The 13,591-nt window shown below is 47.9% G+C and overlaps 2 protein-coding genes and 1 non-coding gene across 3 annotated transcripts; 1 reads left to right on the forward strand and 2 right to left on the reverse strand.

The window, feature by feature from the left end:
* Window positions 1-775: 775 nt before the first annotated feature.
* Trnae-uuc lies at window positions 776-847 on the reverse strand. The gene has a single exon. It is a non-coding gene; the product is annotated as a tRNA-Glu (tRNA).
* Window positions 848-2,498: 1,651 nt separating this feature from the next.
* On the reverse strand, window positions 2,499-7,345 carry Ccdc115 (coiled-coil domain containing 115). The gene is made up of 5 exons (XM_031367125.1): window positions 7,183-7,345; window positions 6,999-7,102; window positions 6,832-6,914; window positions 5,737-5,868; window positions 2,499-3,480 (listed from the first exon to the last, which is right to left on the reverse strand). Exons 1-5 carry the CDS (start codon window positions 7,291-7,293, stop codon window positions 3,368-3,370), a joined length of 543 nt encoding a protein of 180 aa, XP_031222985.1. The 5' UTR covers window positions 7,294-7,345; the 3' UTR covers window positions 2,499-3,367.
* An 89-nt stretch (window positions 7,346-7,434) lies between these two features.
* On the forward strand, window positions 7,435-13,184 carry Imp4 (IMP U3 small nucleolar ribonucleoprotein 4). The gene is made up of 9 exons (XM_031367124.1): window positions 7,435-7,876; window positions 7,992-8,100; window positions 10,984-11,067; window positions 11,567-11,676; window positions 11,755-11,887; window positions 11,960-12,114; window positions 12,189-12,283; window positions 12,388-12,461; window positions 12,549-13,184. Exons 1-9 carry the CDS (start codon window positions 7,874-7,876, stop codon window positions 12,659-12,661), a joined length of 876 nt encoding a protein of 291 aa, XP_031222984.1. The 5' UTR covers window positions 7,435-7,873; the 3' UTR covers window positions 12,662-13,184.
* The last annotated feature ends 407 nt before the right edge of the window (window positions 13,185-13,591 follow it).

Genomic DNA, 13,591 nt, shown 5'->3' on the forward strand with positions numbered 1-13,591 from the left:
GTAGGTTTGGTCCTCCGTGCACGTGTAGACTCAGGAGAGCCCAGAGCAGCTAAGCACACCCGTAATTAGGGAGCAAGACGGAAGGATAGAAAGTTTAAAAGGCCGGCCTAGAATATATACAGGGGCCCGTCTCAGAAAAAAAAAGGGGGGGGGGGGAGAAAGAAAACAAAACAAAACAAGAAAACCGTTTGGAGTCAGTTCCATACTGGAGAGAGGAATCAAGCCTGGTACACTCAGATAAGGTAAGAACTCAGACAGGCACAGACAAAACTCAAAAAACCAAACCAAACCAAAACAAAAAACCCCGCTAGCTTGCTGTTGCGGCTCTCAGCCCTACGCGGCGAGCACTTCCTGCTAGAGGATGCCGGGTCTGCTCCCTTCTTCCTGCTTTTTTTTCCTCAGTCCCCATTTCTGTTTGCTCGTTCCACTCCACGTTTTCCTTTTACTCCAGGCCAAGAATCTGGGAAGGGCCAGCAGTAGAAACCTCCATATCGGCAACTCACAATGTTATTTTGAAATTTTAAATGTTACTTTTAACTTCAGTATCTATAGTTTTGCATCTATTTTGTAGATGATAGTTGATATAAATAGCTGAAATAAGTTACTGCTGGGCAAAATAACTAGTTAATATGATTATGAAGAAAGCTAAAGTCTGTTCGCAGAACGATACCCCCTAAGGCCCCACTTTCCTGAGACTGAGCCAGTGTTTTGATGCAAGGTATTAAGAGCCGCAAGAAGACACGAATAGCAATAAATTGTTTATAAAAGGACTTCGTTCCCATACCGGGAGTCGAACCCGGGCCGCCTGGGTGAAAACCAGGAATCCTAACCGCTAGACCATATGGGAGCTGCCGGCAGGTGTCTCTCCTCTGCTCTTATATGTTACATACGTCATTAGGGCCGCTTGTGTAAACTCCACCCTCCAAATCTTTCAGCATCTTCACTTTCCAGGAAATAGTGAAGGACGCCTGCATCCGGAGCCAGTGTCCCAGAAGATAGAACTTTTTCCGTGCGTGGGAGTGTGGCTGAAGTCAGCAGCTAGCAGCCGAGGGCGCTATCTTCACCCTATCCCAGCAGTCACAGCGTCGCGCTTTCCCGAGCTCACCACAGCCGAAGCCCAGCTGCGCAGTAAATGCCTTTGTGTCTGGACCCCTGGTGTGATCAACGTTCCAGGAGAGGTGGTCCCGAGGAAGAATTTACGGTCAAAATGATTGTGTTCGCGGTCCTCTCTTCCATGTAGAGATGTCACTTTACTGACAGGAGAATGTTCAGAAGCTCGGTGGATGCCTTTAATGCTTCCAAAACTGGGAAGGCAAAGACTAGTAGGTTTCTTACGAGGTCATAGCCCTCCTGGTTTACAACTGTGCCCATCTCAAATTAAAATCAAAACGAAGAAACAAAACAAAACAAACAAACAAACAAACAAACAAACAAACAAACAAAAGAAGCCGGGCAGGAGTGGCACAAGCCTTTAATCCTAGCACTTGGGAGGTGCTAGGTAGGCTGACTTCTGAGTTCGAGGCCAGCCTGGTCTACAGAGTAAATTCCGAGTGAGTTCCAGGAAAGTCGGGGCTGTACGGAGAAACCGTCTCTCGAACCCCCCACCCTCACCCCACATCCCACCCCCCAAAAGAAGAGGGTCGTTTTCTTTCTAGTCACAATAGTCCCACGTATACAGGCACCAGAGAGCTAGAAGGGAAGAAAGTGCTTTCTCTCACAGGTTTGTAATCTGCTGTTATTCTTGCTGTTTATCATTAAAAATTGGTAGCTTTATGAGATAATTTTCGGAGATACACAGCCAGAAATAAGTACAGCCTGGACAATGGTAGAAAAGCTGGGTGCCGGACTCACTTAACATCTAACTCAAACCACACAAGTTCATTACGAGTCCTTTATTACTGTATTAATGCAATCCCAAATGCAAAAATCACATAAATTCAACTTTCCTTTAAAAATTGATTTAAGGGCTGGAGAGATGGCTCAGCGGTTAGGAGCACTGATTGCTTTTCAAGAAGTACTGAGTTCAATTTCCAGCAACCATATAGTGGCTCACAACTATCTATAATGTAATGAGATCTGATGCCCTCTTCTGGTATGTCTGAAGACAGATACAGTGTATTTATATACATAAATCTTTTTTTAAAAAAATTGATTTAAGAGGGTCAGGAGTGATGGCTCAGTGATCAAGAGCATGGCCATGCTTGAGTAGGGTATAGAGGATGAAAGGGGGTGGCACACACCTTTAATTCTAGCACTAGTAAGACAGGGGCTACGGGACCTCTGTGAGTTTAGGCCAGCCTGGTCAACAGAGCAAGTTCCAGGACAGCTAAAGCTACACAGAGAAAAACCAAGCAAACGACAAAAGAGCAGCCTCTGGCTACTCTCCTGGAGGACCCAGGGTTTCCTAGCATCTCTTCTAGCCGAAAGGCAGAGGCACCACATGGTACAAACACTGGCAAGCACCCAGACACTGAAAATAAAATGAAAGAGCTCCGTGACAGTTACTGTAGCTTTCACTTTATTCAACTTTTCTGTATAAGTTTGTTTTTACAATTTGTAAGTAGAAAAACCAATATAAGCAAAATTAACAAATTAGGAAGAAATATTTACACCCCACAAACGATTACATTCCCCTTCCCAACACAACTGGAAAGATAGCTCAGGAAAAAAGTGAAGCCAGAGTTCCCAGATGCGAGAACACACCTTCAGCAAAGACGCTGGCTCTCACTTCTGTAAGCTAAATGCTATCGGAAGGTCTCCCCAAAGAGTGCCAGTTGTTTCTACCTTTTATAACAGAAGTAATACTTCCTGCTAGCTGTCCTGGTATGTGTGTGTGTGTGTGTGTGTGCGTGTGCACACACTGTCTTTTCTACCAACTTTAAAGGTCTGTTGCCCAGGCTGGTCTGTCATTCCAAGGCTTAAGTGATCCTCCAGAGTTGCTGGAAGGACAGGCATGCCCTGCCCTGCCCCGCCCTGCCCTGCCCCACCCAGCCAGAGGTACTTTTATTGACTGCAATTGTCCTGCTCTACCTTATGTTTCCAGACCCTTTCTCCCCTCACCATTCCTGCAGGGCTTCACTATACCAGCTGGCTGACTGACGTTATTCACTAGGTCACTGTCTTGCCCCAGGGAGGAAGGCCCTGACACCAGGGGCCTAGAACAAACTGCTCTCAACACTGCTCAGCTTGTTTCATCAAACTTCATAACTCAACTTCATGCCTCAAAAAGCTGGAAACTGTGCAAACTAAGGACATTTCTAGGAGGGGCATCAGCTGAGGTGGGGGCTGTTTATAAAAGAAGAAGGCCTGAGGTAAGGTGGCAGCATCCACAACGGCTATGCTCGGTGCCTTGCAAAGTGGATGCAGGTCAGGCAGGCCCAGGGTCCAACTCCTTCAGTTTTTTCTGGAGGCCTCGGAGCTGACTTCGACCCCAGTTGATGCGAGTCTGGAGACTGGCTATATCTGCAGCCAGCTGTAGGCCTGGTGAGAGAAGAGGAATGTCATCATGGTAGGACCCATGGACTTCCCCCCCACCCCCGTGCCCCGAGAATGCAGAGGTGTTAGGCCTCCCTAACCTGTACAATAGTCCTAAAACATTCCAAGTATGATATCGCTTGACCCTCACTTTCATCTCATCTGTGCCAACCATCTCCTCAAAAACAAAAACCCTCCCTTGACTCACTGTGCTTGCCAGGAATGAGCAAGCACCTCACAGATCACGCAACCCTGCTTTGCCCTTCCACCATCAAACTCTATCACTGTTCCAAGCTCATGGCCCTCTACCTTTTTCTTGCACCTGAGCATGAGTCTACCTCTGTTCTCCATTCCTCCCTTATCCAGTGGGCTATGCACGCTTGTCTTTACTCTCCACCAAGCAGCATGGCTGATGACTCTCCCTAGCCCTCCAGGGATGTTTTCTCAAAACCCTTGGCTTCTAGGATACCCCACTCTCGGACTCTTGGCATCTAGGATATCCCTCTCTGGGACTCTTGGCATCTAGGATACCCCACTCTGGGACTCTTGGCGTCTAGGATAACCCACTCTGGGACTCTTGGCGTCTAGGATAACCCACTCTGGGGCCCTATTCCTTTGTCTCTTGTTGGTACTCCCTGACCCTCAACTCATCTCCATCTCAATTTTTATGTGCACCAGTGTCAACAACTCCAGAAATTAACTACCACAAGTCTGCACTGGATCTCCATATCTCTCTCCAGTCCAGGTTTCCGACAGTCCAGACATAGATGCCTACCCACAGGAACTCACCCCAGCCACCACTCACTTTTCCCCTGGCTGCTGCCTGTTACCTGCCCACAGATGAAAGAGCTCTACTCCTGAATCTGTTAGCAGACCCTGGGGCTTCCATGTGTGCAGGTTCCCACGGATTACTCCACTCCTAATGCCTCTATCTATGCCCCACGCTGGCTGATCCAGGCACCTGCTTCCTCTCTCTGCTCTCCAGTCTGTCGTCACTCAGCATCCAAAGGATTCCTATTACTCTGTCGATTCTACTGATTCACCCTGCTGACCCTGGGCCTGCCCATGGCTGTAAAGGTCCTTATGGAAACCTCACTAGGACCTGATTCCCTGGTCCCAGCTCTTGGTACTCCAGCTCTCTGACATCCCCTGTGTTTTCTCCAGTCCAAATACTGAAAGATCCCCAAAAGGGGACTCTCACTCGAGTCTTGGGAGAACGCGTACCCAGTGAAACACGAGAGGGCGACTTGATGTAAACACATTTTCGGAGCTCCGGTTCGACCCCCAATCTCACACAGGAGACAAGGAATCAACCCCGAGGCCCAGGGTATTTATAGGAAGAAGGGTCTTGGGGAACAAAGGAATTGGTGTGGCTATACATGATTGGCTAGTTTAAAAATACATGCAGTCCAAAGCGGGAAATTCCTAAAAGCAATGTGTGGTTTTTCTGTGGGTGGTACTTATCTGAGTCAATAGTTTCTTTCTGCTGACCTCAAACCATATCTAAGGGGCCAGATGGTCCATTATTCAGAGCCTGCCCAGACATGTCCTTGCATGCCCGGACATGTCCTTGCTTGCCTAGATATGTTTTCCTCTATGTTTATAGTTTCATGTCTTCCCGACCTGCCAGTTCTTGTGGTATCTAACAGCTTGCTTGCTCATTCCCAGGCCTTTGTGGGCAAGCTTGTGCTGGATTCTCAGACTTATAATTTTTTTACCTAGTCAGCAAAGGTCCAAAGCTTTAGTTTTTCCTTTTCAGTACCTCAGGGCTTTTTCCATAGTAGCTAGACCAACTAGGGCTTAGTTGGTCTCCTTAGAGCATAGTTCACCTAGATCACTTACAAAGCTCTTCCTTTATCTCCAGAGAGGCCTTTCCTGTCCCATGTTTATAAAACAGCCCGGCCCACCCACTCACTCCCATGTTACTTTTTCATGACTTTTGGAGCCTGAAACTACAATAAAGGTCTATTAGTTTGCCTATCTATTTATACACTGTCTATCTCTTCTATAGAGAATAAACATTCCATTTTATCCCCGGCTACTATTATATCCCTTAGCAGTTAACAAACATGAACCTAGAATGCTAAGAACAGCCAGTGAATGCTTTTTTTGGGGGGGGGGGAGAACCCCAGCAGACATTTAACACAGTTTACTATCGTGAAAATCTGCAAAGTCCTCATATGGTGTTAATGTTCAAGTGTTTCCTGTAGAAAAAGGGTTGGACTTCAGTACGTGGCTACAGAGCCAACAGGATCCACTCACCATCCCGGAAGCTGGCTTGGGCTTGCCGAAGACTGTGAGGAACCAAGATTCCAAACCAATTCAAGGGATCTTGAGGAACTACAGGGGATCCTGACTCTTTGGTCTTGGTAGGGCCCTTGCGCCTGCGCAGAGCTGGAGAAAGAAAGGTTAATGACCACAGTGAGCTTAGTCCAAGTTCATGATTCTGGGAAACACTGAAGGTTAGATATTTCCCCAACCTTCTCATGTGTCTGGAAATAACACCCTTCCCCTTTGTAATCCAGTTGACTCTGTCTGTTCTGACTTCCAGGACAGACAATTCTGTTTGCCTATAACAAGATCACAGACTGACCTTGCCTATTTTACCTAAATATGACGAAAGACCCTGAAATGTCCCCAGTCTGTTTCAGGAATCTGAACTGGGATTAGAGGTTTACTTCCAAGGAACATCTAGATATAGGGATGCACATTTTCTGTTCAGCTGAGCTCCTCTAACTGCAAAACTGATCCCACTATAAAACAGCCTACCTTTAACTTCTTATTTAGGGATTAAAGTACCAGAACAAACTCCATTTTGTTTTCAGACTTCATTTTAAGCTAACTTGCCCTCAGAGTGACTTGGCCCCCACCCTCGAGTTCTGAAACAAACAAACAAACAAAAACAAAACAAAACCCCCAAATGTTCTTGGCAGTTGCAATATAGACATAGCAGCTGTGGCCAGTCTATAATAACAGGGCGGACTAAGAAAACATGAGTCGTGCCCAGGTCAAGATGCTCCTTTTAGAAGTGTGGTCCCTTCTTGTGGTTTGACCAGGTGCTGTGAATCAATCAGCTTAAACACTAACATTCCCTTAACCCTCTTACCCAATCATGTAATGTCAAGGCTTGGAAAAAATCCCATTCCCTTAGACCTCCTTGGGCTGCTCTCCTATCCTGTTACTTGAACCCTACCTATCAAAGTATAAGGAAAAACCGCCCCCTCACACACACACATTCAACTCTCCAGCTCAGACGCTCTCCATTAATCAGATTCCGAATGAAGTAATCTCCTTAAATGTTCAATGAGTTCTGTCTATAGCATTGAGTAAAGGCTGACAGGAGGAAAGGAAACTCACATGCTTCGCTAGGTCCCACTTCCTCGGGGGTCTGGGCGTCAGCTTTGATCACCCTGAAGGTCTGGGGTCCATCCTGGGCTTCGCTGAAAAATAAAAAGGGAAGTTGGATTTCTGGCCGCGCAGGCCTAGGTCCTTCCCACCCACACTCTCCAAAGGGTGGGCCTCACCTGGCACGCACGCAGACCTGAGGTTCCATACGCGAGGCATACTGCAGGGGCCCTACCGACTTGGCTCCCATGGCATAGCGAGCCTTGGCAAGTGAGAGCCAACCCTGGGGAGACAGGAGAGACTTGAGACTGTTTCCCTCCCTGTGATCGCTTTCTATCCCTCCCTCCATTCCCCGTGGCCCACCTCCTCCACCCGGGCGTTCAGCGCCGCCCGCTTCGCCTCCAGTTCCTCCAGGTCACTGAGCAACTGTAGGCACTTGGAGTCCAACTCCTCTCGCAGGGCCTGGACCGCCATGGCCCAGCCAGTCTTGAGACACGGATGGGCGGAGCCACTTCCCTCCAAGCCGTCTAATCACAGCGAGCCCTAGTGCATGACAGCCAATCAGCGCTCGGGATCCGCCCTTGGGGGGGCAGTACTAATCGTGACCCGGAAGTCAAAGTCTTCAACCTCCGGGTGATCCGAGTCAACAGTCAGGACTCGGATTAGCGCCTGGAGCGGAACACTTCTCAATCAGATGGCTATGAAAAGTCAGACCTTAACTTGAATCTAGGAAGCCATGCACACAGTTCCGGCTTTTACTCCTTGTTTGCCTGCTGCTTGACCCACTCAAGCACTGGTGAAGCCGCGGACGGACTTTTCAATCAGGAAGGTCTTAGACCACGTGACATCCCAAATCCGGGTAATTAATTGGTTGCCCGTCTGACCAATCACCTTGCGACGCCCTCCGCCATTCGCCATCTTGAGATGGGGCACTCTGCGCAGCAGTAGAATCGAGTGAAGCCTCTAGAGGACCTTTTTGGTTAAGGGCGGAAGTGATCGCTGCGTGGTGCCGGCCGAGCTAGAAGAGCTCGGACTCGTGGGAGCGGCGCTCATCATGGTGGGATGTTTTGATTTCGTGTTCTGGCTTAGGGGGAAAGAAGGGGACTACGGGAGGGTTGAGTTGTGGTCCTCGGTGCTCCGAAGCGGATGGATGACCCTGTGTTGTTCTCTAGCTCCGTCGGGAGGCTCGCCTGCGCCGCGAGTACCTGTACCGCAAGGCCCGGGAGGATGCGCAGCGATCTGTTCAGGAGAAGAAGGAGCGAGTCAAGCGTGCTCTAGAAGGTAAGGCCTCCCAGTGCTGGTGGGTTCCAAGCCCTTGCTAGAGCATGCGACACAGAGGTGTAAACGCATTTGAATTTCATGTGTTTGTATCAGCTTGGCCGAGCATCTTTCCTTTCTTTGCCTGTTAACAGGTAAGACCTCTCGCCGGTTTCTGAATTGTCCCACCACGGGATAGTATGGCCGTGTGTGCTGCAGTTGCCCATGTCTACAGGTTGATTGCTAGTTTTGCTTACAGAATATCTAGTTTTTCTTTAGTTTTTAAAACATTTGCCTCGGTCGGGTGGCGGTGGCACACGGCTTCAATCTCAGCCCTCCAGAGGCAGAGACAAGCCGATCTCTTAGTTCGAAGCCAGCCTGGTCTACAAAATGAGTTCCAGGACAGCCAGAGCTAAAACAGAGATTCCCTGTATCGAAAAACCAAAAAGCAAAACAAAACAAGCAACAAACAAACAAACAAACAAACCTTTGCCTCATCTTATTGATTCCCATCCTAGGGATGGGTCTGCAAGAATCCTTGGTATTTGTTCTTGTCTTCTTCAAAGCAAAGTTAGAAAATCTGTTATTGATTGTTATAATTGTCTTGCATTTTAAGAATCTTCTTCCGCTTAGAATTTGACATTTGTTTTACAAGTTAGCTTAAAACTTTGCCTTACATTAATCCACATTTTCATTTGCCCTCTTAAATGAAGATCCTATATCACAGAGCTTAATTGGAAATGTTCTACTTATTCCTATTTAGGTTTTGTATCCAAGGAGCTTTATGTCTCCTGTCTGACAGTACATCATCCCTGGTTCCGGTGATTAAATTCTGTTCCTGTATTTTAGGACTATAAAGTGTATGTGTGTTATGTAAAGTTTGTTTGGGTTAAGAAGCATAATCTTAGGGCTGGGATTGTACCTCAGTTGTAAGAGTGCTTCCTAACATGAAGGACGGTCTGGATTCTGTCCCCAGCCTGACTAAACTAGGCCTAGAGGCCTATGCCTGTAATCCCAACTCTGGTAGGGTGGAGGTTAGAGGATCAGGAGTTCAAGGCTTGCTTTGGCTGCATGAGTTCCAGATCAGCCTGGGCTATATAAGCATAATGTTAAGCATCTGTGACCTATCACCATAACTTTAAAAAAAAGTTTAAAAACACGGCTCAAGGGTTAAGAGCTCTTAGTGCTCTTTGAGAGGACCCAAATTCATTCCCCACTACCAATGTAGAGTGACTTACAACTGTCTGTAACCCCAGGGATCCAGTGTCCTCTGGCCTTAGCAGTTACCTGAACGTGTGTGTGTGTGTGTGTGTGTGTGTGTGTGTGTGTGTGTGTGTGTGCGCGCGCGCGCGCGCGCGCTCAGGCAGGACCACATACACAGAAAAATGATCAATATATTGACATTTACAACCATCACTATATTAAATATTGCATTAAAAGAAACTGTTGTAAGCTATTGTTTGTGTTCAATAAATAATATAAATTCTGATAAATAAATTATTCCTACTTATATCCCTAAGTAATTGGAGTATGTGTTCGGCTCTGTATTTGTTTGGGTTGGGGGCTCAGTATAGTTTCTCAGATGCAGAAGGAATGGTTGGGCTTTCCTTCTTGTGGGTATCCCTAGGGAGGATCCTTTTCCTGTGGCAGAGGAGAGCTTCTGTTCACTTGGTAGCTGGAGAGTGCTGCTGAGACTCTCCCCCCTCCCTCACATGCTGGAGAGGGAGAACTGGGCCTCGGCCCTTGCTGCCCCACCTTAGTCAACAGAAAGACTCTCTGACCCACAGCCAGCTGAGGCCGAGCACCTTAGGTGATCTGTGCATCCAGATAGCAGTGGGTTTTTTTGTTTGGTTGGTTGGTTTGGTTTTGGTTTTGGTTTTTTGAGACAGGGTTTCTCTGTGTAGCCCTGGCTGTCCTGGAACTCACTCACCAGGCTGGCCTCAAACTTAGAAATCCACCTGCCTCTGCCTCCCAAGTGCTGGAATTAAAGGTGTGTGCCACCACCACCCAGCTGCAGTGTTCTTTTTTTATATTGTTTTGTAGTTACTGTTTTTTTGAGGCAGGGCCTTATTATATAGGCTTGTTTGGCCTCACTATGTGGACCAGGCTGTCCCCAAACTCTTAGAGATCCCCTGCCTTTACCTCCTGAGTGCTGGGATCAAAGGCAGGCATGCTGACCACCTACATAGGCAGTGTGAAGACTTGGAGGTCACTGGTCTTCCTTCCTACTTAAGAAACAATTTCTTTTAAATTTATTTATTTATTTATTTATTTATTTATTTAGTACAAGTGCTCTCACTGCATGCCAGAAGAGGGTGTCAGATTTCTTTATGGATGGTAGTGAGCTGCTGTGTGGTTGCTGAGAATTGAGCTCTGGACCTCTAAAAGAACAGACATTGCTTAACTGCTGTGCCATCTCACTAGCCCTTTTTTTCTTTTTCTTTTTTTTTTTTTTTTAAGCATTTTTTATTTTTGTAATGCTCCTCAATACCAGGGTCTTAACCTGCAAGCAAACTACCCACCAGTGAGTTATCAATTTTCTTTTAGTTTTTGTCTGGTTATAAAAATAACATTGATAATGAAGAAGTATATAGAAAATGAGCTCCCCGGTGACCATTAGTTGACAATTCGATGAAAAGAAGTTGGTAGCTAGGTATGGTGGCATACCCTGTCATTGACACACTCAGAACCCAAACCATGGGCCTCACAAGACCATATCTCCAATGAAATACGCAAAGTAGTTGGTTTGTTACCTCTGTTTCTTCTATATTTCTTTACTGATTCTTTTGAGAATGTTAAGAAAGAAATCAGGGACTTTCACATGCAATCTGTACACTAGTGAACACACTGTGTCATATACGTTGGTAGGCCTGCTTGTGTCTCATTCTGCCTATCTCTTCCTTGCAGAAAACCAGCTGATTCCCACCGAGTTACGCCGGGAGGCTCTAGCCTTACAGGGATCCCTGGAGTTCGATGATGCTGGTGGTGAAGGTAAACTGTGCTCTGCAGCCCTCTTCCACACTGAACCAACCTCTGTGCCCACTTCCTTTGGGTACATGTCCTCTTCAGCCACACTGGACAATTTCCCACCTGATGGAAGTGTCCAGGTGAGCAGTCTCTGTCTCTGTCCCCAGGTTCCCTCCTGTCTGCCTGGGTGGCATCACAGGGGTTCTCCCTGGACAAATGCTTTCAGTTCTGTTTATACAATAAACACAGTAGCTTTTAGTCTTTACTCACTCTTCCTCAGTGGAGTGTCTGCTGGAGCCGAAGTGTCCTTTGCACTGGTACCCAAATGTATCATTCAAAAAGCAGGGAAAGAATCGTGGACATTATAGATATTTGTTGTGCGGAAAGAGAGTCTTTCACCTCTGGTTTTAGCCATTCAGAGTTTTGTCACCATAGACTGTTCCATTGCTCGGTTGTGTTTGGTCACCAGTGAGGCTCTCTTGAGCAGAGTCAGCAGTTTTCTTGCCTCTTGTTCTCGTGACAGGTGTAACCAGCCATGTAGATGATGAGTATCGATGGGCTGGGGTTGAGGATCCTAAGGTCATGATCACTACCTCCAGGGACCCCAGTTCTCGCCTGAAAATGTTTGCAAAGGTACTGGATGGGGATAGGGAGTAGGGGATGCCCAGGCCTAGTGGCCTCAGTTCTAATTTGGTGTTGGTCCATGAGCAGGAACTGAAGCTGGTGTTCCCAGGTGCCCAGCGCATGAACCGAGGTCGGCATGAGGTTGGAGCACTAGTGAGAGCTTGCAAAGCTAATGGGGTCACCGATCTGTTGATCGTCCATGAGCATCGAGGCACACCTGGTAAGGCCTGCTGGAGGGCAAGGGAGCTTAGGCTGTTGTCATGGCAGAGTGTCTGATAGCCTCTCCTTACAGTGGGGCTCATTGTCAGCCATCTGCCCTTCGGTCCTACTGCCTATTTCACACTGTGTAATGTGGTCATGAGGCACGACATCCCTGACCTGGGCACCATGTCAGAAGCCAAGCCCCACCTCATCACTCATGGCTTTTCCTCACGGTTGGGCAAGCGGGTGAGTATGGGAACCCTGTGGTGAGGGCTTGAGGCTCAGGCCAGCCCTGTGACTCTCTGTCCCTGTGTCCCCAGGTGTCTGACATTCTTCGCTACCTATTCCCTGTGCCAAAAGACGACAGCCATCGGGTCATCACCTTTGCAAACCAGGATGACTACATTTCATTCCGGTGGGTCCGTGGGCTGAGTGTGGGGCCCATGATCTTTGTAGTCCTTCGGGTGACCCACAGCCCCTACTGACCCACATACCTAACTCTGCTTTCTTTTTCCCCAGGCACCATGTCTACAAGAAGACAGACCACCGCAACGTGGAGCTGACTGAGGTCGGGCCTCGATTTGAGCTCAAGTGTGAGTTTGGGACTTTAGTTTATGCCTGAGGGAGGTAAGGGGGGGTCCTTGGCTGCGTGTGGGGTAACATCTCTCCCCTCACCCTAGTGTACATGATTCGCCTGGGCACACTGGAGCAGGAGGCCACCGCAGATGTAGAGTGGCGCTGGCACCCTTATACCAACACCGCCCGCAAGAGGGTCTTCCTGAGTGCCGAGTGAGCTGAGCTACTAGCCAGTCAGGATGCAGACTTGGAGTCCTGGGTCAGAGACAGATTCACTACTTCTGAGTGGAGACTGGAGGAATCTAAATAAACCCTCTGTTGTCATGCTACCAGCTGCCTCTAACTGGTCACAGTGGGCCTACTGTCTGTCGGGACAAACCTGAAAGATGAAGCCCACAGAGTGTCTTGAGTTGAGGACCTAATGACTGTGGACTGAATACCCTCAGGCCGGGGTAGGGGTGCGGATCTGCACTGGAAAATGGTTACTTTCTTCGGAGTTGGGCCCTGTGAGCTCTTTTTTCCTATGGCTTAGGGTCAGTCTTTGTCACCAGCAGCAAGCCTACTCCATTCAAGTGCCAGCCTAACTTGTCAGTTCAGCTCTGCCAAGCAGGTGCACCCTCCTCTGTGAGCTTTTCCCCTCAGCCTCTTTGTTCACAGAGGTACCGACTCAGACTTAATATTTCATGAATAAACGTCTAGGCCAACAGCTAGCACCTATTCCCCGCCTAGCTCGAAACTCAGTTTCTTGTTTGTCTTATGAGTGCCATATGGCTGGTTACCTTCTCAGTTTCATGCAACCATCTCCCGTGCCTCCTTTCCAGAATCTCCTCTCTCTCCACAGGATGTCCCACCTCTGATTTCTTGCCTCAGCTATTGGCCATAAACTTTTTTATTGACAGGTGGTATTTCCATACAGAACACAAGAGATTTTTCTCTGTACCCTTACTCTTTCCCAGGAGACAGAATGATACCCACTACCTGCCTACCATACCTGACTCTTGTAGATGTATGGCCTATATACATCTACAATGGGCCTCTCCAACAGCCACAGGGAGAGCTAGTACGGCCCAGGGAAGGGTCTCAAGAGTCTAAGTCCATGCCGCAGGCTCTCTCAACTTACTCCCCTCTCTATACCCAAATTCCTGTA

This window comes from Mastomys coucha, unplaced genomic scaffold (assembly GCF_008632895.1).
Source record: "Mastomys coucha isolate ucsf_1 unplaced genomic scaffold, UCSF_Mcou_1 pScaffold14, whole genome shotgun sequence".
NCBI classification, from domain to species: Eukaryota; Metazoa; Chordata; class Mammalia; order Rodentia; family Muridae; genus Mastomys; species Mastomys coucha.